General features: G+C 42.5%; 1 protein-coding gene across 8 annotated transcripts in view; it reads right to left on the bottom strand.

The window, feature by feature from the left end:
* The window catches only part of HMG20A (high mobility group 20A), a 78,711-nt gene that overhangs the window by 30,831 nt on the left and 22,624 nt on the right, over positions 1-25,256 (bottom strand). The window contains exons 1-2 of one of the 8 annotated variants that reach the window (XM_065558461.1): positions 18,346-18,962; positions 17,471-17,543 (exon numbers count right to left, since the gene is read on the bottom strand). The exons of the other annotated variants lie outside the window; for them this stretch is intronic. Of the exons in view, the coding sequence (XP_065414533.1) occupies positions 17,471-17,543; positions 18,346-18,412 (140 nt within the window). The 5' untranslated portion in view covers positions 18,413-18,962. Of the gene's footprint in view, positions 1-17,470; positions 17,544-18,345; positions 18,963-25,256 lie in introns of those variants that run through there. 8 annotated transcript variants of the gene reach the window in all.

Here is a 25,256-nt window from a genome sequence, read left to right as displayed (position 1 = left end):
TCTCACTCTGGTTTTGCCACAACCCCCACCCATCCACACACAAAAACTTCTCACCCACGTATAGTGGTGCTTTCACAGTAATCTGCTTCCCCTCTGCTCCCCTGTTGGGTGCCCTTGTGGTGGGTGTAGGTTGGAGCCCAGGTGCTGTTTTTACTCAGATGAGTAACCCACCCACTTTGCAATGAAGTCATAAGCGAACATTTGATACTCTGATAGTATTCTAATAGTCCTCCGGTGCATTCCCACAATTCTCCCCATGTGCCCAGAAGGACAGACAAGTTCTATAACAATTCAATGGGAAAGAATCATAAAGCAAGTCAGCTTACTGCAGTGCAAAGAACCAAGGAATATGTCCCCAGAAGTCCTAGTAACACACATGGTGGAGTGCAGCACTAGTGAAGACACAGTGACTTGGGTAAAGCTTTGCAGTGTGACTGTTCACACCCAGGCGCTCAAACCTGGGTGCTGATCACCTGAGTTAACTCTGCAGTGAAGACAAACCCACAGAATCTCCACATCGGTGCGAGACAAGTGAGAGACTCAGATCCAGGCTAAGTGTCACATTTAAACACTCTGGCTACTTTACAGCTTTTTAAAAGGGTATCTTGATGGTCAAGGACAACAAGAAATCACCTGAAAAATTCCCAAGTTCTACAGTAACTGACTTGGTAAGGCAATATTATTACAAAAAGAGGGGCAGCAGGATGCAAGGTTCACTACCAAACAGGTGCTTGAAGGAACAATTACAATCTGTGGGGAGAAGTTGGATTATTTTGAATGCTAAGAAGGCCATTTGTTGTGCATATACTGATCCTGCATCTTGGCAGACTAGATTATCTTTGCAGTCCCTTCTAACCCTATCAGTTAATTCTTTGATCAGCAGATCAAAGTAAGGTCTAGGTGAAATGGACACTTCAAATCAATCTAATTTCCACCTGGAATGGAAATTACACTCTCTACTTCCTATCCCGTGTTTTTCTACCTCTGGAAATCCATTTTATTTCCTCCTTTCTTGACTGTCCTCTTTCTAATGACCTCAATAAGGGATTGGAGTGAGGGACCCTCTTCTTTCGAATGTAACTAAAAATAAGAAGTTTGGGTTTCTAGCTAATATAAACCTGTTATGGGAAAAGGCAAGTGCATCTTATTGATGTAAGAGAAAGAGGCTCAATCAGGAAGGCAGAAATCCTCCTACTATTATGGGAATTCTTTATATCAAACACCATTCTTAAGTGTGAAAATCTCCCATACAAAAAAGAAAAAGTGACTGCAATAAAGATCTGAAAGCCCCTAAAATAGGAAATGCTTAGGATACACTGGTGGAGTAGAGTGAAGCATTTCAATCCTGAATGAAATGAACAGAGGGGAAGAATTCTCCTTTCACCTGAGGAGATGGATCCATCCAAATTAAGGTTGGGGTTCTTAAATGAAGCACTGTGAGACAGTGTAAGCAGAGACGGATTTACAGTAAAACACAGTGTGCCCTGGCACGGCACCCCACAACGACAGGGGGCCCCAGGCCGGGCAGCTGCGGGGGCAGAAGCTTGGTACTGCAGGCTCCTGTTGCCGGCTTCGCACCTACCAGCAGCCAAGCTCCCCTCTCCCCCACTTCCTCCCCCGAGCATGCCGCATTCCCACCCCTTCCCCTCCCTCCCAGCACTTCCCCCGCCTCCAAACAGCTATTTCCTGGCACTCAGGTCGCTCTGAGAGGGAGAGGGAGGATCGGGGCCACAGCGCACTCGGGGGAGGAGGTGGAGAAGAGATGGGGGCGGGGCTTTGGAAAAGGGATGGGGCGGGGCAGAGCAAAGGCAGTGCCCCCACACTCCCGCTCTGCATACCCCCCCAGCCCCATGACCCTAGCCCACACCCCCAGCCCGGACTCCTGCACCCACCTCACACACCCTCAGCCCCCTGCCCTCCATGACTCCTGCCTCCCTCCCCACATCCCCACCTGCACCCCTTGCACCAAACGGGAGCTGCCCCGGGTAACCGCTAAACACCCCAACCCCCTGCCCCAGCCCGGAGTCCCCTCCCGCACCCTACTCCTGGCCAGACCCTGCATCCCAACCTGCTCCTGCACCCTAACTTCCTCCCAGACCCTGCACCCCCAGCTCTGAGCCCCCTCCCACACTCTAAGTCCTGGCCAGACAACACACCCCACCGTTTTTAAAAAAATTTTTTTTTATAAAGGACTCTTATCCAAAGAACTTTACAATTGTTAGCTAACAGTACAAACAATATTTGGAAAGATCATTAAGTGGTCCGCCGAGACCCTCAGCGATTTTCAAGTGGTCTGTGGAAAAATAAGTTAGACTACAAAAGCAATCAAGCTACCTCACTTTATTTTCATTTACTTCCTATTACTTATAGGAGGAAGATGAAGAAAAAAAAGAATGAAAAATGGGGGTGGGGAGGAGATAAGAGAGAATGTTCTTTTTCTTGGCTGGGTCCCAAGGAGGAGCCCCAAAAATGAAGCTGAGCACAGGGCTCCACTAACTCTAAATCTGCCACTGAGTGCAAGAGTTAATTAAATTAGAGACTGAATTCTTCTTTGATCCCACTGGAGAGTTGGTTAAGCACAGTAGCTAAATGTAACCCTGGCCCTATACCATGTACTAGATAGATGCTCTGAATGGAGCAAGTTAATAGACTATAACGAAGAAGTTTTGTTTGTGTTACATACAGCTATTAAGCTTGCAACCTCCTTCAGTGCCGTCAATCTTATCTTAGATGAGCCCTGAATTTATCTAATAGAAAAGAGTATTTAGAAAACTAGAGCAAACTTTGCACATAAATATTTTAAAATTATATATATGAAAAAGTTGTGTGTATGTCTTCTCTGAAACACAGAAAGCACTCTGTATTTTGCAGGCTTCTCTCCAACAGCTTTCCCAGAGGTCAAGGGCCTCCTCAGAATCCCAGCCTCATCAGTCAGGTGGCACTCACCAATCCACACATGCCTTGAGAGAATATATACTGTCTGCTGGTGAACAAACCGTCACAAAGTGCTTTTCTGTCCATCATGCCCAGCATGACCTTTCTCACTGGGTTCCTCTCTACATCTGGACCCAGTCAGCAGCATCAGAGGCTCAGCTTGCTTTCAAACTGTGGGGAATCAGCCGGACATCAAACTTAACAACATACAAGCAGACCACATAAACACAGGAAGCTGGAAGAACACACACTTCTGTCTTCTTTAAAGTTTGTTTTATTTAACCCATATGGTTTCGATATTAATTCCTTCAGCCAATGTACAGGCAGGCCCCAAAGAAAGAAACAGCTCAAATACTAGTGAATATGCAACAGCTTCTAAACTGTTCCAATAAACAGGAAAACAATGCAGTTCCCAACACGATAGCTGAAAAGAGATGAGAATCTGCATAGGATGGCAGGTCGGGGTGATCTGCTGGCATTGGGGCTTCCAAACCATTTCCTGTCATTAGCCCTTCAGTTGTGGTCTCTGTGCCTGAAAGCATTCAAGCCCTCAGCCCCCGTGTTATGGTCAGTCAGCCTCAAAGTGACCAGAGCACCAAGACTCATTTAAAACATGTAAAAATAATATTTTGAGAGGGCAAAGTTATTGTATCCAGGGGAACAACATGGAGACAAATTGACAAAGGGGGAGGCTGTTTGGACTCCCATCTCAACCTTCAGCATGAACAGGAGTAGCAGGAATTGGGGGGGAGGAGAGGGGGGAAGAGAGAGAAGGGAATCTGATAGTCTAGTCACAGACCCATCTGTCCTGTGACAATACTTGTACAGCTTTGCAAGTATGAATTCTGACCAAAGCATTTACAGGATTAAAGTGATACCGCTGTGTCTAAGGTATGAACATTGATTTAAAACAACACTGTCAGCTTCGGGGGGGGGGGGGGGGGGGGTTATAGCCTACTTTTTGGCTGAAAAACCAATATAAAGGACATTCCGATAGTTAGCTCCACAAGAGCCACTTAAACTCAGCTTCACTTCTTTATAGCCTTGACTACCCCAGAGACATTTTTTTAAAAATTCCCACTATTGCTAACACTGTTTCAGCTCCACCTGAATCATCAGTGTTCAGAGCCCTACTGGAGGGTACTACTGCCATTTTAAGCACAATAATGATTGGAGCTGCTCTGGGCTACAGTAAACAATGTGATGCTTAAAAAGCCACCTGCATGTCAATGATAGAGCTCTCAGCATCACCAACACCGTTGAAACTGAGCCAGTATAAGCAATAGTGAGAAATTTTTGAAAAAAAATTCTCTACTACATGCAAGAAATGCCATGGTATCTCTTCCACTGATTTCTAGGATGTACATTTGCATCTTTCACAGACAGAAGAAGAGTCCTACAAGTATTAGTAAAGAGTAGGGTTGCCAATTCTGACTGAAGCTATTTTGGGAGATTATTTTTTTCGAACATGACAGTCATTTTTTTAAAATAGCCTATTAAAATCTCCTGGATTGCTTTCAACAGTCACTGGGAGATGGATGCCGATTCCGGGAGACTCCAGACCAATCCTGGAGGGTTGGCAACCTAGTAAAGAGGCTTCTTTTAATAGGTGTACCACCCATTACAGGATCTCCGTGGTATATTACCAGGGGATGGAGCTGAATAGGAGAGAAACAGAATTGTGTATGAAAGCAGTAAGGGGAGGGAAGCTAGCGCTGGGGAAGAGGAAGGTCCCTTTCACACCCAACAACATAAAACAATAAATGTAGAGTCTTTTTGTCATCACTGGAGAAGTAAACTCTTGGCATTTCCTGGTGCTGCAGCCCTCCAACTTCCCAACATGCCACTTACAGCTACTGAGTGTTGTGCCGTCCATGTGTGGAGCTTTATGCAAGTTATTTGATGGGTCAATTTGCATGTTTTTAAAATAATTTGCATAAAACCATAAGTTTCAGTTCACAGTCAACATAGTAGCCTTCCCTGAGCAGTGTGAGGTAAGACTTGGAGTTGCAAAACTTGTCAGCTATGGCTGGGATGGATGGGCTCTGGACGGTGTCTGTGGCCACCATTTAGCTGGATGATGGGTATCTGAGGGGGTGGTGGGCATGGACCAGTAATGGGGCCCTCACTTTCTGTCCCTGCCACTATCCCCTCTGCTTGTTGCTGCTGATGCTGTCACCTGTTCTTCCCAGTTGCTTTGGTCCAACAGGAGCAGCAGCAAGATAAGAGGCAAAAAGGCCTCCAGGTTGCACGCTTAGAAAGTACAATTGCAGACCATTCCTTCAACCCAGTCGGATACAGGAAATCTCTGCAGGGCTGCAGGAATGTACGAAAGAGCTGCCAGTCGTGTGAACCTTTGCAGCTGTAGCCACAAACCCTTGCCAACATTATGGCCACATTTTACTACCCCTCCTCCCCAGAAAGTTGCTCTTTTAAACTTCCCTCTGTGTGTTTGACCTGGATTGACTAGTAGTTAATCAGAAGCCAGTTAGTTAGAATTTTCCATATCTTTTCAGCCAGACTCTGAGGATCAAAAGCCACCACCATGACAGCTAATGAGCTGCTTGTGCTCTTGTTACCATAGGCAGTAAGGAGCCACCAAACAACACTACAATTTTTAACCAACATTGTAACCAGTTAGTGGCATGGTCAGCTCCAAATGTGGTTTGTTGCCATATTCTGCATGGTTAATACTTGGTTAACAATTGCAGCAGCTGTGATAAATGAAGGTGTGTGTGTGTGGGGGGGGAGCTCCCTTTTATGGACACCCAGCCAGCCAGCTAGCTAGCTATAGAACCCCTGTTAATAGCTGTTCTCTACTTGCTTTACCTGTAAAGGGTTAAAAAGTCCATAGGTAAAAGGAAGGGAGTGGGCACCTGACCAAAAGAGCCAATGGGAAAGCTAGAACTTTTTACAATGAGGAAAAAACTTCCCCTTTGTCTATCTGTCTGTTGTTCTCCCGGAGAGAAAGGCAGGGCTGGAACTATGATGTAAAAAGCTTCGGGCCAGATATGAAAAATCACCGGATCATACTTAGGAACTACTCATTTGAAACCCCAGATATGTAAGTAGATCAGGAAATGTCTAGGAAGGCACGATTAGATTTATCTCTTATTTCTTTATGGCTTGTGGACTCCTCTGTGCTAATCCCAGGTGCTTTTGTTTTTCTTATAACCTTTAAGATGGACCTCAAGAAGCTATCTTGATGCTTAATCCTTGTAATGGTTTCGTTTTAAATCTAGCAAAAAGCCTAAGTTCCAGATGTATTTTCTTTCTTTTTGTTTTTAATAAAATTTACCTTTTTAAAGAACAAGATTGGATTTTTGTGTCCCTAAGAGGTTTGTGCATATGCTGTTTAATTAGCTGGTGGCAACAGCTGATTTCCTATGTTTTCTTTCTCAGCTCTTCCCTGGGGGGGGGGGGGTGAGGGGAGGATAGGTAAAAGGGCTTGAGGGTACCCTACAGGAAGAAATTCCCAAGTGTGCCTTCCTGGGTTCTCAAAGGGGTTTTTGCACTTGGGTGATGGCAGCATCTACCCATCCAAGGTCAGAGAAAAGCTGTAACCTTGGGAGTTTAATACAAGCATGGAGTGGCCAGTATTAATTTTTAGAATCCTTGAGTGCCCTCACCTTCTGCTCTCAAAGTGCCAGAGTGGGGAATCAGCCTTGACAGCAGCTAATAGTGTTTCACCCTTACTAGCATTCTATGTTGTTAGCACCTAGTCATCTTCCTTTGACTAGTTCAGCATACCTATTTATTTCAAAGCAGATGGTCCCTTCCCCTCCCCTAGCATGCCTACATACACAATCTGGCCAATTCTGCTTCCCCAGTTCTCTAAGCAGATGGAGATTTCAAGACATATTGCTACCATGTGCTGACGCCACCACTCTGTATACATATCCCCTTGCATTCCATCCGCTGTGAAGGCTATTGGATAACTACTTGGATTTTCCCAGAATGCACTGTTAAATGATATGGTAGATGTGAATGCACAATCATTGTCAGCTGTGATGTACAAAGGCTGCAGTGCAAACACAACTCAAACCAATGTTTTTTGTAAATTGGGACAGATGAGGGAGTATCAGGAACAAGTTACAAAACCACCGCAGTACTTGCAGTGTGGACAGGGCCTCTGTGTTTAAAGATTAGTTTGCACACTGAACAAAAGCAATACGATAGAAAATGCACACAAAATGTAGCTGAGGATGTTGTCAACTCATTTGAAATTTTGTTTTTTAAATCCTTGGAGAAGTTAAACATCCACCTATGCAACAACAGCAGCTTTTACATACAAGCCTTTCCTTTTCCCTCCCTCCAAAACACTACTTCTAGAATTAAAATTGGAAGTAATGTTAGCAACTGAAAAAAACCCAGACTTTAAATTTTTCATCTGAATGCAGACAAAAATAAATACTTTCCCTTCTTATTGGGCTATTTTGCAAGTTTTAAATTGTTTGTGTTACTTTGAAAAAAAAATTAGCTCCACCAGCTACTTTGATATCACTGCAATAACCAGAACTTTGCATTTGCTGTGGCGGATTATGTCTCAAAAAGACCGTCTGGGCCCTCTGCCATAAATCTTTCCAACTATCCAAAACAGGTCCTCCAGATCTTTTTCCATGACCCCACTCTTAGATATTATTTTTCACCACCACTTCCCCTCTCTACCCAGATTTTTCCCCTACAGCAACTCCCAACCCAGAGAATGGCCCCTCACTTGAGACTGTGTTGGACTACATTTATATTTAATTCACTCCCACCTCTATACTCACATTACACATTTTTTATCCCAATTGGTATTTTAAAAAACACAAAATCCTGTATCTGTTGGGAAAAAAATCAGTAGTGCAACAGTGGCCTCATCTCTGTTCTGAATTATGCTATTTTACTTCCATATGTTAAATATCTGATGTTTAGTATACCCTTTACTATCCATAAATGTATGGCAGTTTATGCTGGATTCTGGGCAGAGTTATTGTATAATGGAGTAGCAAAGGGCTAGGTCTATTACCGTTGAGCTTTGGGAAGCTATACAGAAAAATGTTAGCACCACCTTGAGTTCTTTCCTGTTCAGAATAAGACGCTAAATTGATCCACAGGACACCGGCAGTAGAGTGTGATTGAGATGTAGACAACAGATTACCATTTTCAATTCTGCAATAAACTCCCTCTCAGGCAGACACCCCGGCGCAACAGGGGAGACAACTGCACTTTCCTGAAGCAGTAAGACCCCTGATAGATACGGTTCAAGCCCTAAGGAAAGGAGATGTTTTCACTGTCTCTGTCACTTGAGGTATGCCAAGGGAAAAGTTTTAATTGGTGGCCAGGACAAGGTGGAGAGTAATGGAAAGATGAGATATGGACAGAACTGTAGTGTTGTGCAGAGTCTTAGAATTAGAACAATGGCATAGCTGCCACATTCCTGGTTGTGCCAGGATAGTACAAGGTATTGAACACCCATCCTGGGACACCAGAATCCCAGCCAATATCCTCAGATTGAGGCTGCTGGTAGGCTCTTGACTCTTTGCTGTGTCCCAAAGGTGGTCCAGCCACCCCACCCATTGTTACAGGGCTGGCTTTCACCATAATCCAGAACCATTGCTTCTTTAACTGGGTAGGAGAAGTGAGACAAGGAGCACAATGGCCTAGGTACTGCTAGCTGTTTTCTAGAAGAGGAGGGAGAAGAGCAGATATTTATTTAGAGAATTGTGTGCGTGGGGGTGGAGGAATTGATTGATTTGAGAGGAATAAGTTGTTTTGGAAGGACATTTAATTGATGTATATGGATTAGTTATCTAAGAATTAGTTTTAAAATGCCTAGAAGCCACAGAATAAGAGTCAAAATCCAGCAGGATGGATTTGTACTTTAATCGTCCCAAGATACATCAGTTGAGAATCATGCAGTTTACTATATGGAGTCTTCTGAACAAGAGCTTTAAGAGTGTAATCTACTTTTTACCACACTGGTACTAACGTCAACTTTTTACGAAGTGGAGATCATGATGGCAGGGTGGCTTGGCCAAACCTGAGTGGTGCTGTGACCCCATGTGCCAGGTCATAACACCACTCACTCAAATTTGGCCCGGCTGCCTCTCCATTATGATTAGAGCAAGTGGCACCATGATCCAGTGTGGCAAGTCGCAATGCTCCGAGCTGCACCCTATCACGTGGAACAGGAAATGCCACCGCAGGGTGAGTGTGTGGACAAGCTCGCTCTCCAATCCAGGCCCCCCCTTCCACACTGGGCAGGGAGAAGTGTATGTGTGCCTGTTTTTGCCCCCTTGCTTTCATGATTTGTGTGTGTGCGCACCAGCGAACCCATGCTAAAGCTGCCCCTGCTTATATGTCTATATTTGCATATGCAATAACAATGATCATGTGCTCAAATCCCCTAGGCAGCCCCAAATCCCTAACTTACTTGGAGAATGGTCCCTTTCAACATTTTTACCTTAGCAATCATACAAGGAGTTTGAACTTTATGCAAGGAGAGACAGGAAGATAGTTAAGGGTCTTTATTATGGAGGGGAAGGAGTACGGAAGGCAAACAGGGTGAAGTGGAAGGAATAGAAAATGTTAGTTGGTCAAAGTTGGACATAGTGATGAGAGTTATAGTGAAGATGACGTGGAGCTGTGTTGAAATGGGGAAGGGACTTATTCTGTAATTATTTAGGGTAATTGCTAATTTTTTAAATCCAAACAGCTGTTAAAGCTGTCTTCAATATGACCCTGATAGTATGCATCCTATGCATCCGAAGAAGTGAGGTTTTTACTCACGAAAGCTTATGCCCAAATAAATCTGTTAGTCTTTAAGGTGCCACCAGACTCTTTGTTGTTTTTTTACCCTGATAGTATTATCATTGCAGTGTACCAAAACAAATGTGTGGTGTTGGTGTTTAAGTAGTCCATAGTACATTTCATAACATATGCTGTATACTCTCCCAAGGCTCCAAAGAGCTGACTTTCAGTTGTTTTGAATATTTTTGATTCTCTGACTCCCAAACCCCGTCTCTGAGACTGTATTTCTTACTGGGGAAGAGAGGAAGAGGCCTTGTGGCTTTCGAGGCTCTACAGCATTCCTGGTAGCTTTGGATTTAAAACACTTAGCCAGTCATTTGTACTTCACATTCACCAAGAGACTTGTACTTAATATTCTAGAACTTTACAATCATTTATGTAACTTTTTGACATTGTCACTGAATAAAGGAGGGAAGAACTAACTGGATCTGCCAATCCTGTGAATTTCTGAGAGAGCTGTTGTCTAGATAAATGGACAGGATGAGAAGGGAGAGAGATGAAGAATAAAGGAAATGAATGGCCCTCAAGAGACTGAGTTCAGCTATATTTTCCTGCTTCCTTTCTCCTTAGTCTGTTTGTCTTTGTCTCAGCATTAATTGTTGTAATGGCAATCCGTGGTTTGATGAAGGAACGTTCTCTAATTAAAATCAGGAAAGAGCACCTACTTAGAGAAAATAATGGAAGCTTTAATAAGTTGTACTTAAGGTACACTGAAAATCACTAAATGATCCAAATTCTGATCTAGAATAGACTGCAGCTAGTCACCCCAGTGTAGCAGAGGTGAGAGTCGGGAGAGGAGGTGAGAGTGAATGATGGCATGAACTGCACGTGATCACTGACTGATTTTTCCACAACAGCAGTATTGTATTTTGTTTCATTCCAGGCACCAGTCCTTTGGGGCGGTAACATACAGCTTCAGGCCAAATGATAATTTTTTAAAGCATATTTCTAGGTCTGTTTAGTATGAAACTCTTAAATCATTGGATATATCTATTTGAAATAAACAAACATTAAATCGGTTAGAGCCAATTTGTCTACAAATAAGTAAAAATTATTTAATTTAAAGACCAGAGTGCAGTCAGGTCTTGGAGTGCAGCCAACCACACTAATCCATCCAGCAGACCATCTGGATAGAGCACACTATATATCCCTTTTTATGAATAAATGGGGATAGAACCCACAAGTGAGAAAATATGTCCAATGCTAGGACTAAATGTCTCAGTAGCATTAGCCAGGATCTGTTGCTGTTGCCTAAGGCTAGGTGTGGGATGGGGGGGAAAAAATAAAACAATACCATGGCCTCGTATGTTCATTGACTCAAAATCATACTGAACACATCAAAGAAAAACATAATCTGAGCAAGCAAGAGTCCCCAGTGCAAGAAAAAGATGACTTGTTTTAATTAGAAGACTAAGTTCAAATATGAAATTGCCTTATTGTCAGAAATTAAACTCTCCACCTGAGAACACAGCTGAACAACACAAAGGAACGTTTGGTATCGCTTTACCAGATCTGACCTCAAAAGTCCTTTCGGTGGATATAGGGTTGCCACCTTTCTAATCGCACAAAACCGAATACCCTTGCCCCACCCTCTGCCCTCCCTGAGGCCTCCTCCCTACCCCCCCTTTTTCCGAGGCCCATCCCTGCCCCCCACTTCTGAGGCCCTGCACCGACTCACTCTCCCCCACCTTCACTCACTCGTTCATTTTCACCGGGCTGGGGCAGAGGGTTGGGGAAAGGGAGGGGGTGAGGCTCTGGCTGGGGGTGCAGGTTCCAGAGTGGTGCCAGAAATGAGGGGTTCAGGGTGCAGGAGGGGGCTCCAGGCTGGGGCCGAGGGGTTTGGCGTGCGGGAGGGGGTGCGGGCTCTGGGCAGGAGTTTGGGTGCTGGAAGGGGCTCAGGGCTGGGGCTGAGGGTTCAGAGGGTGGGAGGGGGCTCTGGGCTGGGGTAGTGGGTTGGGGTACAGGCTTCGGGAGGGAGTTGGGGTGCCAGAGGGGGTTCAGGGTGTGGGGTTCCAGGAGGCACTTACCTCAGGTGGGTCCTGGGAAGCAGCCAGCATGTCCCTATGGCTCCTAGGCGGAGGTGCGGCGAGGAGGCTCTGCGCGCTACCCCCGCCCACAGGCACCTCCCCTGCAGGTGCCCGGCCAATGGAAGCTGCGGAGCCAGCACTCAGGGCAGTGGCAGTGTGTGGAGACCCTGTGGCTGCCCCTTCCGCCTACGAGCCGGAGGGATATGCCGGCTACTCCCTGGGAGCCGTGCGGAGCCAGGTAGGGAGCCTACCAGCCCTGTGCCAACTGGACTTTTAACGGCCCAATCAGTGGTGCTAACCAGAGCCGCCAAGGTCCCTTTTCAACTGGGTATTTTGGTCGAAAACCGAACACCTAGCAACCCTAGGTGGATAGAGACGAATTTCCTTCCACACTTTGTTTCTGAAGTGTCTTGTCTTTGTCATTGCCAGACCAACCAGCTCTGAAACGCACTGTACAGAAGAGAATGAGTAAAGAAAGATGCTCCTCTCACTGAGGAGAGCCCAGTGCACTTGAGTCTATAAGTGAATCAAAACTACAGACATTTCACAATGTAAAAAACAAAGTAAATTGTAAATGAAAATCAAAGGATCTGTATTTCAGCACAGACAAAGCAGAAATATCATGATTCCCTCTGCCAGCATGTGTCAAATTAAGTTATAATAGAAAGCCAGCAGAGGTAAACACAGGTATATTTCTGATTGAACCACTCTGCTCTGATCCAAATGAGAAAATGCAGACTCCTCTAAAAGCAACATATTGCTCTAATTTGATGGAGGAAAAGCACGTTGACCAGCATACTTGGCTGCATACTTGACTGCATATACGATTTGATTTGTTAATACACACAGCACTTTAGAGAGAAATCCTAAGGATTCTAGAAGATCAGCAATAAAGCCTATACAAGCGAAGGTCCCTTTGCCCAACCCTAACAATGAATATAGCAATAAGAGTAGCTACTGCTGCTGGCCAAGAAGATCATATCAAAGCTCATAGAGATCAAAACCAGGACCCTTCTCAAAAAAACAAATTCCAGAAGAGGCACTAACAGTGTATTTCAAAGCAGCTTGAGTGCAGAATGAGAAAGGGGGAAATGTAAACCTTAGAGAGTTCTACAGTTAGTTATTTGGATCCCTGCATGAAACTCAAACAACGCTATTAATACTCAAACCTTCAGTAACAATTGCTAAACATCTATAGAAATCCATTTCAAACATTCTAGTTTCAGATCCATGGATTCCTACTCCCATTTATAAGTTTATTCTGTGATTATAGAATGTGTCCTAACATCTCAGGGATGTTCAAAATCTAACACTATACATTGTTTTTGCCCATTTCTCTGTCACACTAAAAAAGTCACAAAGGATATTCCCCAAAACAAAACACAGTTCCTCACTCAGCTCTCCCCTTTCAGACATGTCAGAGAGAAGATTTAGCACCTTGTCCTAAAGGTCAATAAAGTCAAGCTCTTTCAGACCAATGGAGGGAGGAGCGGAAGCAAAGTCCAGAGTTGAAAACCATCCATTGATAATGCCCTGATATCAACCCCAGACATTTAAATTTAGTGACTGTTAGCTGGGCTGGCTGTTGGCAGGAACCAAGATCTGGAAGACCTCTAGCGTTCTGTTTTTGAGCCTGCCACTGACTTCCCATGTGATTGTAGGAATGTTATTTAACTTCTCCCTGCCTTTGTTTCCATTTAAAATGGGGATACTATTACTTATACACCTTTGCAAAATACTTTCATTTGAGGATCTTTTATTACTAATTATTCTCAGTATTCATCCCAGCTAACCATAAGTAGCACAATAGGAAAAGAGGTGATTTTGCAAATAACCCAAATCTAAGCCAAAAGCTAAGCATAATGAGCCTTTATGATATGTACTCACCTTTGTAAAGAACATTGATATCTCGGAATAGAAAAAACATACACCTCTACCCTGATATAATGCGACCCGATATAACACGAATTCGGATATAACACGGTAAAGTAGTGCTCTGGGGGAGGGGGGGGGGGAAGGGCTGCGCACTCCGGCAGATCAAAGCAAGTTCGATATAACGCGGTTTCACCTATAATGCGGTAAGATTTTTTGGCTCCCGAGGACAGCGTTCTATCGGGGTAGAGGTGTACAACTAATAGGAATGATTGTTATGGATCATTGTCAACACTTTGAATTACACCTGAAAGCCAATAGGAAGCAAGTGCAGTTTTCAAAGAATTGACAAATATGTGAAGCAACAACAGCTGCGCATCCACTTCTTCACCAGCTGTAGTTTTAGGTAGTCTTCAACGGTAGCCTCACATAAAGAAGATTACTGTAATGTAGCATTAAAGTATCCAATTACTTTTGTGAGGTCTAGTTCAAAATGATGAGGTCAAAACATCCATCCACACGAAGATGGAAAAAGGCATTCATGGGCCACCTAATATTCCTAGGTTTAAGAACTTCTTCAAATTGTGAGCAACTTAGGTGAGGTCTACACTACAGATCTATATGGGTATATGTAACTCAGGGGTGTGAAAAATCCATACCTTTGAGCGATTTAGTTATACCAACCTAACTCCCCATGTAGACAGCGCTATGTCGACGGGAGAGCTTCTCCCGTCAGCATAGGAGAGTTTTCACGTAAGTGCTACAGCTGCGCTGATGCATTGTTTTAAGTGTTAGACAAAGAGTGGACCAAACTCCTCAGTAACAGAGGCAAGAACCACATCTGCTATACATTCAATAGACTTCTTGATAAATTTCTAAAGGATTTTTTAAGTCCAGTTCTACCACACCCCTCCAAAATTCTGCTTGCCATTAATCAGTCAATTTTTTAAAAAACAGACCAGTAAAATACTATTAGTTTGGGGAGGGGTGTTAAAAATCATCATGGTAAGGGAAAGCAGTAGATTTTGAGCTTGGCTTAGTATATTTTCACAATAATTTTGTAAAGCTATTGTAATTACACTCCTCCTTTTCTACCAGAGACTTGGATCAACCTGCCAAGTGGAAACTTCCTGCATAAAGCTGTGAATTTCAGGCTTCCATGCATGGTCAAGAATTCAGATGGTACACATTACTGGAGAATAAAAGAATATTGTGCTTGTCCTCCATCAAATAGTTAAGATTTTTCAAGAGTCACCAGGACTTGGATATTCCATTAAACAAAACTTCAAATAATACTTTACACTACTATTGAACCTTTCATCCAAGATACTAAATTGTTTTACAAACATTAATTAAGCCCCAAAATATCCGTATGAGATGGGAGAGCGAGGGCAGTATTATCATTGCAGGAAACAGAGGAAGGAAAGATAAGTCATTTGCCCAAGGTCACACAGCAAGCCAGTGGTAGAGTCAGAGGGGAAAAATAATCCAGGTTTTCTTCTCCTCTAGTGGAATGAAATCCAAAATTAAATATATCAGTGCTGTTGCCCAAATCATTTGCTGAAGTTTTTCTTTTATTAACTTGACTTCTGATTTCTTAGGCATTTCTCTCTTACTTTCCAAATTTGACTCCTGTTCTAATACATGACCTTCTCTTTTATATTATAATATACAATTAAAAAATATTAAAAGAGAGATCTTAAATATTCTCCTGCAGCCACCCAGATTCTTTGCTGAGTACAAAGGATCCTCATTTTGCTTTTTACAAAAGTAAACAAACATCTTGATCACAAACAGATCTTTGTAACTACTATGATTAATTTTGAGTGATCAGAGAAGTCACCTGATATTGTTAGTTCCCCAGCTGAATAGATGCACAGCCATTTTTAGTCAGCTTCTGTGAGCATTCGTGCCAGTAAAAGTTGTTTCAATGCTTGTGGAATGCAAACACAAAAGGGCCATGAGCATAGCAATTCATTAAAAAAAATGTAAATGAACAGTCTCTAAAGTTTTTTTTATGCTGTTTTCCCAGTTCTAAACTTACCAGCACTATACATGTGTAGCAAGGATTAATTAAATGTTTGCAAAGTGCTTTAGCGACTTGAAATGCTATGTAAGTATTATGAACAAATAAGAGCAATTCAGAATGTTGGGGAATCCTGACTGGTTAATAAAGTAATGAGGTATACATTTGAAGAGAAAATAATTTAAAAAGACATACACCTGCCCAGACTGAAGTTTAAAGTGCTTTTAAAATAATAATTTGTAGGTCTTTTCCCCCCATAAAGCTGTACTCTGTGTGACGTTATGAGTGTAATATAATATTTCATTGAAAGGTGACAGGGCCAGAAAGAGTTAATTAACTCACAGACTGACCTGACCCATGTCTGAACTGTAGAGACTGGTTAGGAAGATATGTAAATGAATAAAACTTTGAAATGCAAGTCTGTATTGTTAGAGGTAGAAGGGTAGATGTTTGCTCAGGTCTTGTGATATAAGCAAACAAGTCTTGTCTACTGCTATAGCTTTGATTCAAAGATCAAAAAAGGAGTATTAGTATTTAGGAAGATACTTGAGTGAAATAGTATTATTGTCTATGTTTCTCTTTGAAGATTGTGGTAACCTGTATCTGAACTGTTTAATGGATAAATTATCCTGTGTTAATTACCATGATGTTTAGGAGAAGGAAAGTTAAGCCTATTGTTTTCTCAGGCCAAAAGGCTGCAGGAAATGTATAAAAACCTTGGGACACGATCCTTCTTCATCTCAGATCTGCTTTGGGTTTGAAGAAGGGGAAATCTTAAGCCACAGGGATTGAGATCCCCAGTTACTGACTGGAGTCACCCTGAATATGGACATTGGACTATAACCTATGGACTATTTCTAAAAGGACTTTTGGCAACGACAAGCTCATCTCTGCTGTGTATCTGGACCTTAAGAATTGAATTCAAGTCTGAATATATATTGATCTTTTAACCAACACACTCTCTCTTTTCTTTTTAAATAAATTTTAGCTTAGTCAATAAAAAATGGCTATAAGCGTGTATTTTGGGTAAGATCTAAGTTATAATTGAACCTGGGTGTGTGGCTGATCCTTTGGGATTGGAAGAACCTTTTTATTTATATGATGAGATAAGATTTTCAGTAATCATCATCGTATCTGATGTGTATGTCTGGATGGAGGCCTGAGGCTGGGTACTTTAAAGGGAACTGCATTATTTGGACTTCTGGGTAACCAGTGAGGTACTACAGAAGCTGTTTTGTGCTGGCTTGGTAAATCTAAGTATTGGAATATCACCAGCATTTGGGGTTTGTTTGCCCTGTTCTGTTTGCAGTTCACCCTGATTGAGTGACCTCAGCTGGCTCCCACAGGCAGCATCGTCACACTCTGATTTCCACAAAAACTTGTGTGGCAGGAGTAAGCTCCCAACTCACTTGGATTCTATGAATGGAAACGCTTAATGGTGATAGCTGGAGAAGGCAAAAGGGGATTTCTCATAGACATACCCATCAAGATGAGTCATTAGTGATCATTTTACCAAAGGGGGATGAATACTTTGGATGAGAGACCAGAGACTAGGATGTGAAAAAGCAACGACTATGCAAAGGGTGATTCACCACTGGCTTCATGACCCAACATAAAAGCATCTCCCCTGACCACAAAAAGCAGCCAAGATAGCTTGGAACTAGATATTTTAATGCATTGGTATGGGTATCAGGACAAAAGGTTAGAGGAAATAAAATGTGGGAAGAGTAAGATTCTCACTAAGTAAGCTATTCATTCTATTAGATGTCAGAAACTATTCATCTTTAAGAAATAAGCAATGCCAGTTTCCACATACTTTCTTTTTTCTTGTGTCTGCTGTTGCTCTTGTATTAGTCCAATACAGTGAAAACTACTGAGAGCGCTTGAGTCTATATTAAGAAGACAGAGAGGTTAGGCATGAAACAACCACAGTACAAGTGCAAGGTGACTGTACAAAAATACGTATTTCCTATGTACATGTGTATTTATCCAATCTGCATATACAGGTAGAATAAATACACATGTATATAGGAAATTATATGCAACTGTGCAAAAATTAGGTATATAATGGCACCCAACCTGATGATTTCTCTCCCTGCCCCCTTTAAGCAAATATAGTGCTTGTGATACGTAGCAGATTGATAGTTCATAAATTCATGGAAGTTAAGTCCATTAATGGCTATTAGCCAGGATGGGTAAGGAATGGTGTCCCTAGCCTCTGTTTGTCAGAGGGTGGAGATGGATGGCAGGAGAGAGATCACTTGTTAGGTTCACTCCCTCTGGGGCACCTGGCATTGGCCACTGTCAGCAGACAGGATGCTGGGCTGGATGGACCTTTGGTCTGACCCAGTATGGCTATTCGTATGTTCTTAGTAGCTGCAGAATAGGCACCGAACAAGCAGAAGCAGTATAAACTATGCTGGCCCAACAATGTGTCTCAATGTCTTAGGTCTGGTCTATGCTAAAAAGTTAGGTCGACCCAGCTTGAGGGTGTGAAAAATCCACATCCCTGAGTGATGTAGTTTATTTATTTGGCATATGCAATCTGGTCAAGCCAAGCCACAGTGTTCTTATCGACAACATTCAAGGAACAAAGACACCCAGGAAGTTGAGTCATTTTTCAGTCCTCAACAATGTGTGTCATAGTTTGTGGCTACCCAAACTGATATAGTGGATTGTCTAAAACGCTACCAAAATTCTGCTGCAGCAAATTCCATGTCCAGTATGAAACCAGTTCAGAAGGCTCCATTGCCTTCATGGTAAATCAAACCCAGGTTGATGCTGAGTGGGGTCTGAGAAAAGATAATTATTTGTGAGTTTCTCCGCGAACCATAAAGCTCGCCACATGTCCTCTACAGTAAATCCCTCACCTGGTAAACTTATCCACAACGGGTGTCGTGAGGGCAGATGCCACGTGGTGGATTAAACAAGCCTTTACTTAATGGTAGATATGGCATATCACGCAATTTCATCACAAGTCTGCTTCGCTTTTGTCAAGGCTGGATCCCCACTTTGAACTTTAGGGTACAAATGTAGGGGCCTGCATGAAAACTTCTAAGCTTAACTACCAGCTTAGCTCTGGTTCGGCTGCCACCATTTCAATGGATTCCCTTCCTGGGAAGCCTTGAAAAACCTTCACCCATTCCCTGGTGAAAACAGATCCAAACCCCTTGGATCTAAAACAAGGAGAAATTAACCATTCCCCTCCTTCCTCTCACCAACTCCTGGTGAATCAAGATCCAAACCCCTTGGATCTTAAAACAAGGAAAAATCAATCAGGTTCTTAAAAAGAAGGTTTTTAATTAAAAAAAAAAAGGTAAAAATCATCTCTGTAAAATCAGTATAAAAATTAACCTTACAGGGTAATCAAACTTAAAGAGCTCAGAGGACTCCCCTCTAGTCTCAGGTTTAAAGTACAGCAAACAAAGATAAACACTCTAGTAAAAGGTACATTTACAAGTTGAGAAAAACAAAGAAAAACTAACACGCCTTGCCTGGCTATTTACTTACAAGTTTAAAATAGGAGAAACTTGCTTAAAAAAATGTGGAGAACCTGAATTAATGTCTGGTCCCTCTCAGTCCCGAGAACAAACACACTCCCAAACAAAGAACACAAACAACAGCCTTCCCCCCACAAGATTTGAAAGTATCTTGTCCCCTTATTGGTCCTTTAGGTCAGATGCCAGCCAGGTTACCTGAGCTTCTTAACCCTTTACAGGGAAAAGGATTTTGGAGTCTCTGGCCAGGAGGGATTTTTATAGTACTGTACACAGGACAGCTATTACCCTTCCCTTTATAGTTATAACAGCTTTCCTCTCTGTGAACACCGGGCAGAGCAATATTGCAGAGAGCCAGTAACCATGGTACAGGAGTAGATTTAAGTAGTTAACCTGATCTAACCCTTGGTGTAGACAGCGCTAGGTCAAAGGAAAAATTATTCCGTCACCTATCTACTGCCTCTTAGGAAAGTGAATTACCTACATGGCAGAGAAAATGCCTCCTGTTAGAGTAGGTAGTGTCTACATTCAAGTGCTGCAGCTGTGCCACTGTAGTGTACCAAGTGTAGACAAGCCTTTAGAGCAGAGGTGGGCAAACTACGGCCCACGGGTCATTTAAAGCTGGCCCTCGAGCTCCTGCTGGGGAGTGGAGTCTGGGTCTTGCCCTGCTCCAGCGCTGCAGCCGGGGAGCAGGGTTGGGGGCCACTCCACGCGGCTCTTGAAGCAGCAGCATGGCCCCGCTCCGGCTCCTATGCGCTCCAGTGGCCCCCCTCCAGTGCTCCAATGGGAGCTGTGCTCGGAGCCTGCACCCCAGAGCCACTCCCCAACCCCCTGCCCCAGCCCTGATCCCCCTCCCGCCCTCCAAACCCCTCGGTCCCAGCCCCAGAGTACCCTCCTTACCCCCAAACTCCTCATCCCCAGCTCCACCCCAAAGCCCTCATCCCTCACTCCCTCCCGCACCCCAACCCCAATTTTGTGAGCATTCACGGCCCACCATACAATTTTCATTCCCAGATGTGGCCCTTGGGCCAAAAAGTTTGCCCACCTCTGCTTTAGAGAGAGCTTTTTTAGCTTTAAAAGGATAGCTTTGTCTTCATGTCTATTCCATCTTTGGTCTCTCAGATGAAGTTTTTGACAAAATGTTCAAACCTGAGTGCCTAAAGTTAGGCTCCTAAATCCATATTTAGCATCTAAATGTAAGTGATCTGATTTTTAAAGGTACTGAGCACCTGAAGCTCTCATGGACTTCTGTGGGATTAGTGCCTCTGAAAATCAGGCCACTTATATTTGGTGTTAAATATGTATTTAGGAGCCTAACTTTAGGCACTCAGGTTTGAACATTTTGGCCTATTAGTAAAAAATTTAACAATATTTTGTCAGAGAAAAGTGCAATCTCAAGCCTACACATAATGTATTAAGCCTCTGTTTTAAACAGCTGTAAGTAAGTATTATCCTTACTTTCCTCCACATGTGTAAAAAGGCAGAGGTGCAAAGTGACTTCTCTATGATCACACAGGAAGTTTGTGGCAGAGTTGGGATGGGAACCCAAATGTCTTAATATATAATCACAGGCTTTAAACACAAAACTATCCTTCATCCTTTTGATGTGAACACCTGCTCAAGAGCTAGAGTGAGGTCAACAACTCATTTCATACATATCACTTAATAGCCAAGGCTTTGTAACAAACTTTTGATCACTATCCTGTTTCAAGTGCACGGGACTGAAATAGTGATGATGACCAGGTGCAAGAGACACTGCACCATTCTTAGAGCAATTAATGCAGAAAGAAGCTGGACCTGAAATAGTAAGGCCCTTAACAAAAAGCTACTAACACTGTGCTTTACAGAAACTTCTGCTAGAGATTTGGAATATGGAAATGAGGAATATGAGACCTCTGTATAGAAAAAAAGATTAGGAAATACATTTCAGCCATAGTGGTCTAATAAGGGGGAGTCTGCTGTTTGAGGGAAATTGTAGGTGTAGACAAGGATATGTAGATGAGCCTGGGATGTGGGGGAAAGCCATCAGCACACATCCCGTTCTTTCTTTCTTTTTTTTTGCCTAGGAATCCGTTTTTCCCTTACAGACTTCCGAGTTTCCCAAACAGGCAAAAAAGCAATTGTTACAACTCCAAAGCAGTTGGAGTCAACATCAAGTTTTAAAAATAGTAAGGATTCATTTTTTATTAAAAGAATTTGACCAGCAATAAGTAATTAGTTTATAGACTTCCTGAGGTGAAACGACCTTCTGATGAAAGAGACTTGGTTTTCCAAGCCTTTATTGGCTCCCACCACAGCAGACTCCCACCCTGGAACTGTTTCCTGACCTTTGGAAAGGGTCATCCATATTTAACTGGGAAAAAAAATGTGCACTACATTCTGATGCTCTGTGGTAACATGGTCTCTCTCTTTTAAAAATAAAATTGGTGAGTTCAGTACACATTTAAAATGAACTTTTTCTTTCTCATGATAAAACATCGTTCAAAAATACCCTTGCTTGGTTAAATCAAATCATTCACATAGCTAGTCTCCGTTCAGCAATCTCCCTTCTACTGCAGGATAATTGCAGCAGTTTGTGCTTATACAAGATGATAGGTGGTGGGGGTTGGCTGTGGGTGAGCGGAGGGAGAGAACAATATTAAAAAGCTGTAGAGAATTTTTTGTGACTCCTCTACCTAAATATTGCACCCAGACAACATATAGGATCCCTCACCCATAAGCTCATGCCAAATATAAATTGTCCTGAGCCAATGCCCTGGAAAAATAGGGGCTTTTAAATTATGACCACCCCAATGTCCAAAGAGAGTAAGCACATTGGCTACTTGGGCATCTGTTCAAATAGGAAAGGGAGAGACTATTATTTGAATATATACTCAGCAGGGTCATTATCAAATTTCTGAAAAACTCAAAACAAGAAAAATAAAGAACTGAATCAATTATTTAAATTCCAAACACTTTTCTGTGTTGCAGAGGATTTATTTTTAGAGCTGTCGATTAATTGCAGTTAACTCATGCGATTAACTGCAAAAATTAATCACGATAAAAAAATTAATCGTGATTAAATACAGTCTTAATCACACTGTTAAATAGAATACCAATTGAAATTTATTAAATATTTTTGGATGTTTTTTCTACATTTTCAAATAGATTGATTTCAATTAAAACACAGAATACAAAGTGTACAGTGCTCACCTTATATTATTTTTTATTACAAATTTTACACTAAAAATGATATAAGAAATAGCATTTTTCAATTCGCCTCATACAAGTACTATAGGGCAATCTCTTTATCTTGAAAGTGCAACTTACAAATGTAGATTTTTTTTGTTACTTAACTGCAGAGGCGGATTATGGTTTTGTGGGGCCCTGGGCCAGAGCAAGTGGGGGCCCTTCCCCACCTCTTCCTCTTGCAGTCCCAGCTACGCCTCTCCCTGGTGCTCCTGCCGGGGAATGGGGTTGGGGTGCAAGGGCTTCTCCCGCACACCCAGCGCTCCTGCCGGGGAGGAGAGGCTTCCGAGGGGTGCAGGAGTGCTGGATGGGCAGGTGGAGCAGGTGGGGGCAGCACCCATTTTTCCAGGGCCCTCCAATTGACCAGGGCCCCTGGGCACGGGCCCTGTTGGCCCATTAGCTAATCCGTCACTGCATAACTGTAAACAAACTTGTTCGTCTGAGTGATTGGCTGAACAAGAAGTAGGTCTGAGTGGACTTGTAGGCTCTGAAGTTTTATATGCTTTTATTTTTGAATGCAGTTATTTTTTGGTACGTAATTCTACATTTTTAAAGTTTAACTTTCATGATAAAGAGATTGTACTATAGTACTTGTATTAGATAAATTGAAATATACTATCTATTTTGGTTTTTACAGTGCAAATATTTGTAATCAAAAATAAGTATGAAGTGAGCATTTTTCAGAGTAGCAGCCGTGTTAGTCTGTATCCGCAAAAAGAACAGGAGTACTTGAATAGATATGTGGAGCCCGATGCCAACTCTGTCCACATATCTATTCAAGTGACATCATCATAGGACCTAATCACATCAGCCATACCATCAGGGGCTCGTTCACCTGCACATCTACCAATGTGATATATGCCATCATGTGCCAGCAATGCCCCTCTGCCATGTACATTGGCCAAACCGGACAGGCTCTACGCAAAAGAATTAATGGACACAAATCTGACATCAGGAATCATAATACTCAAAAACCAGTGGGAGAACACTTTAACCTGTCTGGTCATTCAATGACAGACCTGCGGGTGGCTATATTACAACAGAAAAACTTCAAAAACAGACTCCAACGAGAGACTGCTGAGCTGGAATTGATATGCAAACTAGACACAATCAACAAAGGATTGAATAAGGACTGGGAATGGCTGAGCCATTACAAACATTGAATCTATCTCCCCTTGTAAGTATTCTCACACTTCTTATCAAACTGTCTGTACTGGGCTATCTTGATTATCACTTCAAAAGTTTTTTTTCTCTTACTTAATTGGTCTCTCAGAATTGGTAAGACAACTCCCACATGTTTATGCTCTCTGTATGTGTATATATATATCTCCTCAATATTTATTCCACTCTGTATGCATCCGAAGAAGTGGGCTGTAGTCCACGAAAGCTTATGCTCTAATAAATTTGTTAGTCTCTAAGGTGCCACAAGTACTCCTGTTCTTTTTGAAGTGAGCATTGTACACTTTGTATTCTGTACTGTAATTAGAACAGGAGTACTTGTGGCACCTTAGAGACTAACAAATTTATTTGAGCATAAGCTTTCGTGGGCTACAGCCCACTTAGCCAGATGCATCTGATGAAGTGGGCTGCAGCCCACGAAAGCTTATGTTCAAATAAATTTGTTAGTCTCTAAGGTGCCACAAGTACTCCTGTTCTTTTTGCAGATACAGACTAACACGGCTGCTACTCTAAAGCCTGTACTGCAAACATCCAAAAATATTTAAATAAATGGTATTCTACTGTTTAACAGCACTATTAATCGTGCGATTAATCACAATTATTTTAATTGCTTGACAGCCCTATTTATTTTATTTTATTTTTACTGGTCTTCCCTACTACTATCAAAATGGGCAATTATTCTGTTTCTAAGGCCTTGGCTACACTGGCACTGTACAGTGCTGCAACTTGCTGCGCTCAGGGGTGTGAAAACGTCCCCCGCCTGAGCGCAGCAAGTACAGCGCTGTACAGCGCCAGTGTAGTCAGAGCCTGCAGCGCTGCATGCTCGCTCGCAGCGCTGCAAGCTATTCCCCTCGGAGAGGTGGAGTACATACAGCGCTGCGAGAGAGCTCTCACAGCGCTGGTGGCACAACTACACTCGTGCTTTACAGCGCTGCCGTGGCAAGTGTAGCCAAGGCCTAACTCTTTGAGCAATTAACAGTAACATTTCTTTATTTCTCTGCCCTCAATCTTTCTTCCACTCTACTTTAGTTCCCATGTATCTCTCAATCCACATCACCTTGTTCTGATGCTTGTTTCAACCTCTCTTTTTCAGTAAGAGCCTTACCAACACCACCTGATGAAGATCAGACATCTGCTCCTGTATAAACACTTCCCTAGTGACGCCAGAAATGAAGTAGAATCTGGAGAGCCTAACTAGTTCTGCTGACAGTGGTCCACCTCAGGAAAGTATTACTGACCAAGACCAGACTGCCTATCAGAACAATCATTTTGTAGGTTTCTCCTTTTTGGTTGATGGAAAAGAGTGCAACGTGGTTAAGGATTTCAGAAATCTAAATTTAACCTCCTGGGCTGCTATACTGAATTAACTCCATTTTCATAAATCAAGCCACTATTTTTCTAGCTTAAAAACAAGAGTTTAATGTGAGTAAGCTCAGACAATCTGTTTAAGATTTGCAGCTGTTTATCCTCCCCTTTCACATTAAATTGCCAGCAACATCTTGAAATTCCCAAAAAGTCAAAGAAAACTGAGAAAATACAAAAAGGTGTGTAAGAAGGGTAACAATATTACATAGCAGAATGGTATAAATCGCCCACAAAAAGGAAATTTCAATTCATCCTTAAATCTCTTCCTTGTGCTGTACCTTAGGTATCAGAGCAGATGTTATAATCCCAATCCTTCTCAGTATGTACTTAGTT

Source organism: Chrysemys picta, chromosome 10, assembly GCF_011386835.1.
Source record: "Chrysemys picta bellii isolate R12L10 chromosome 10, ASM1138683v2, whole genome shotgun sequence".
NCBI lineage: Eukaryota > Metazoa > Chordata > Testudines > Emydidae > Chrysemys > Chrysemys picta.
The sequence above is the reverse complement of the archived record's forward strand: the minus strand, read 5'-3'. Positions and strand labels throughout refer to the sequence as shown.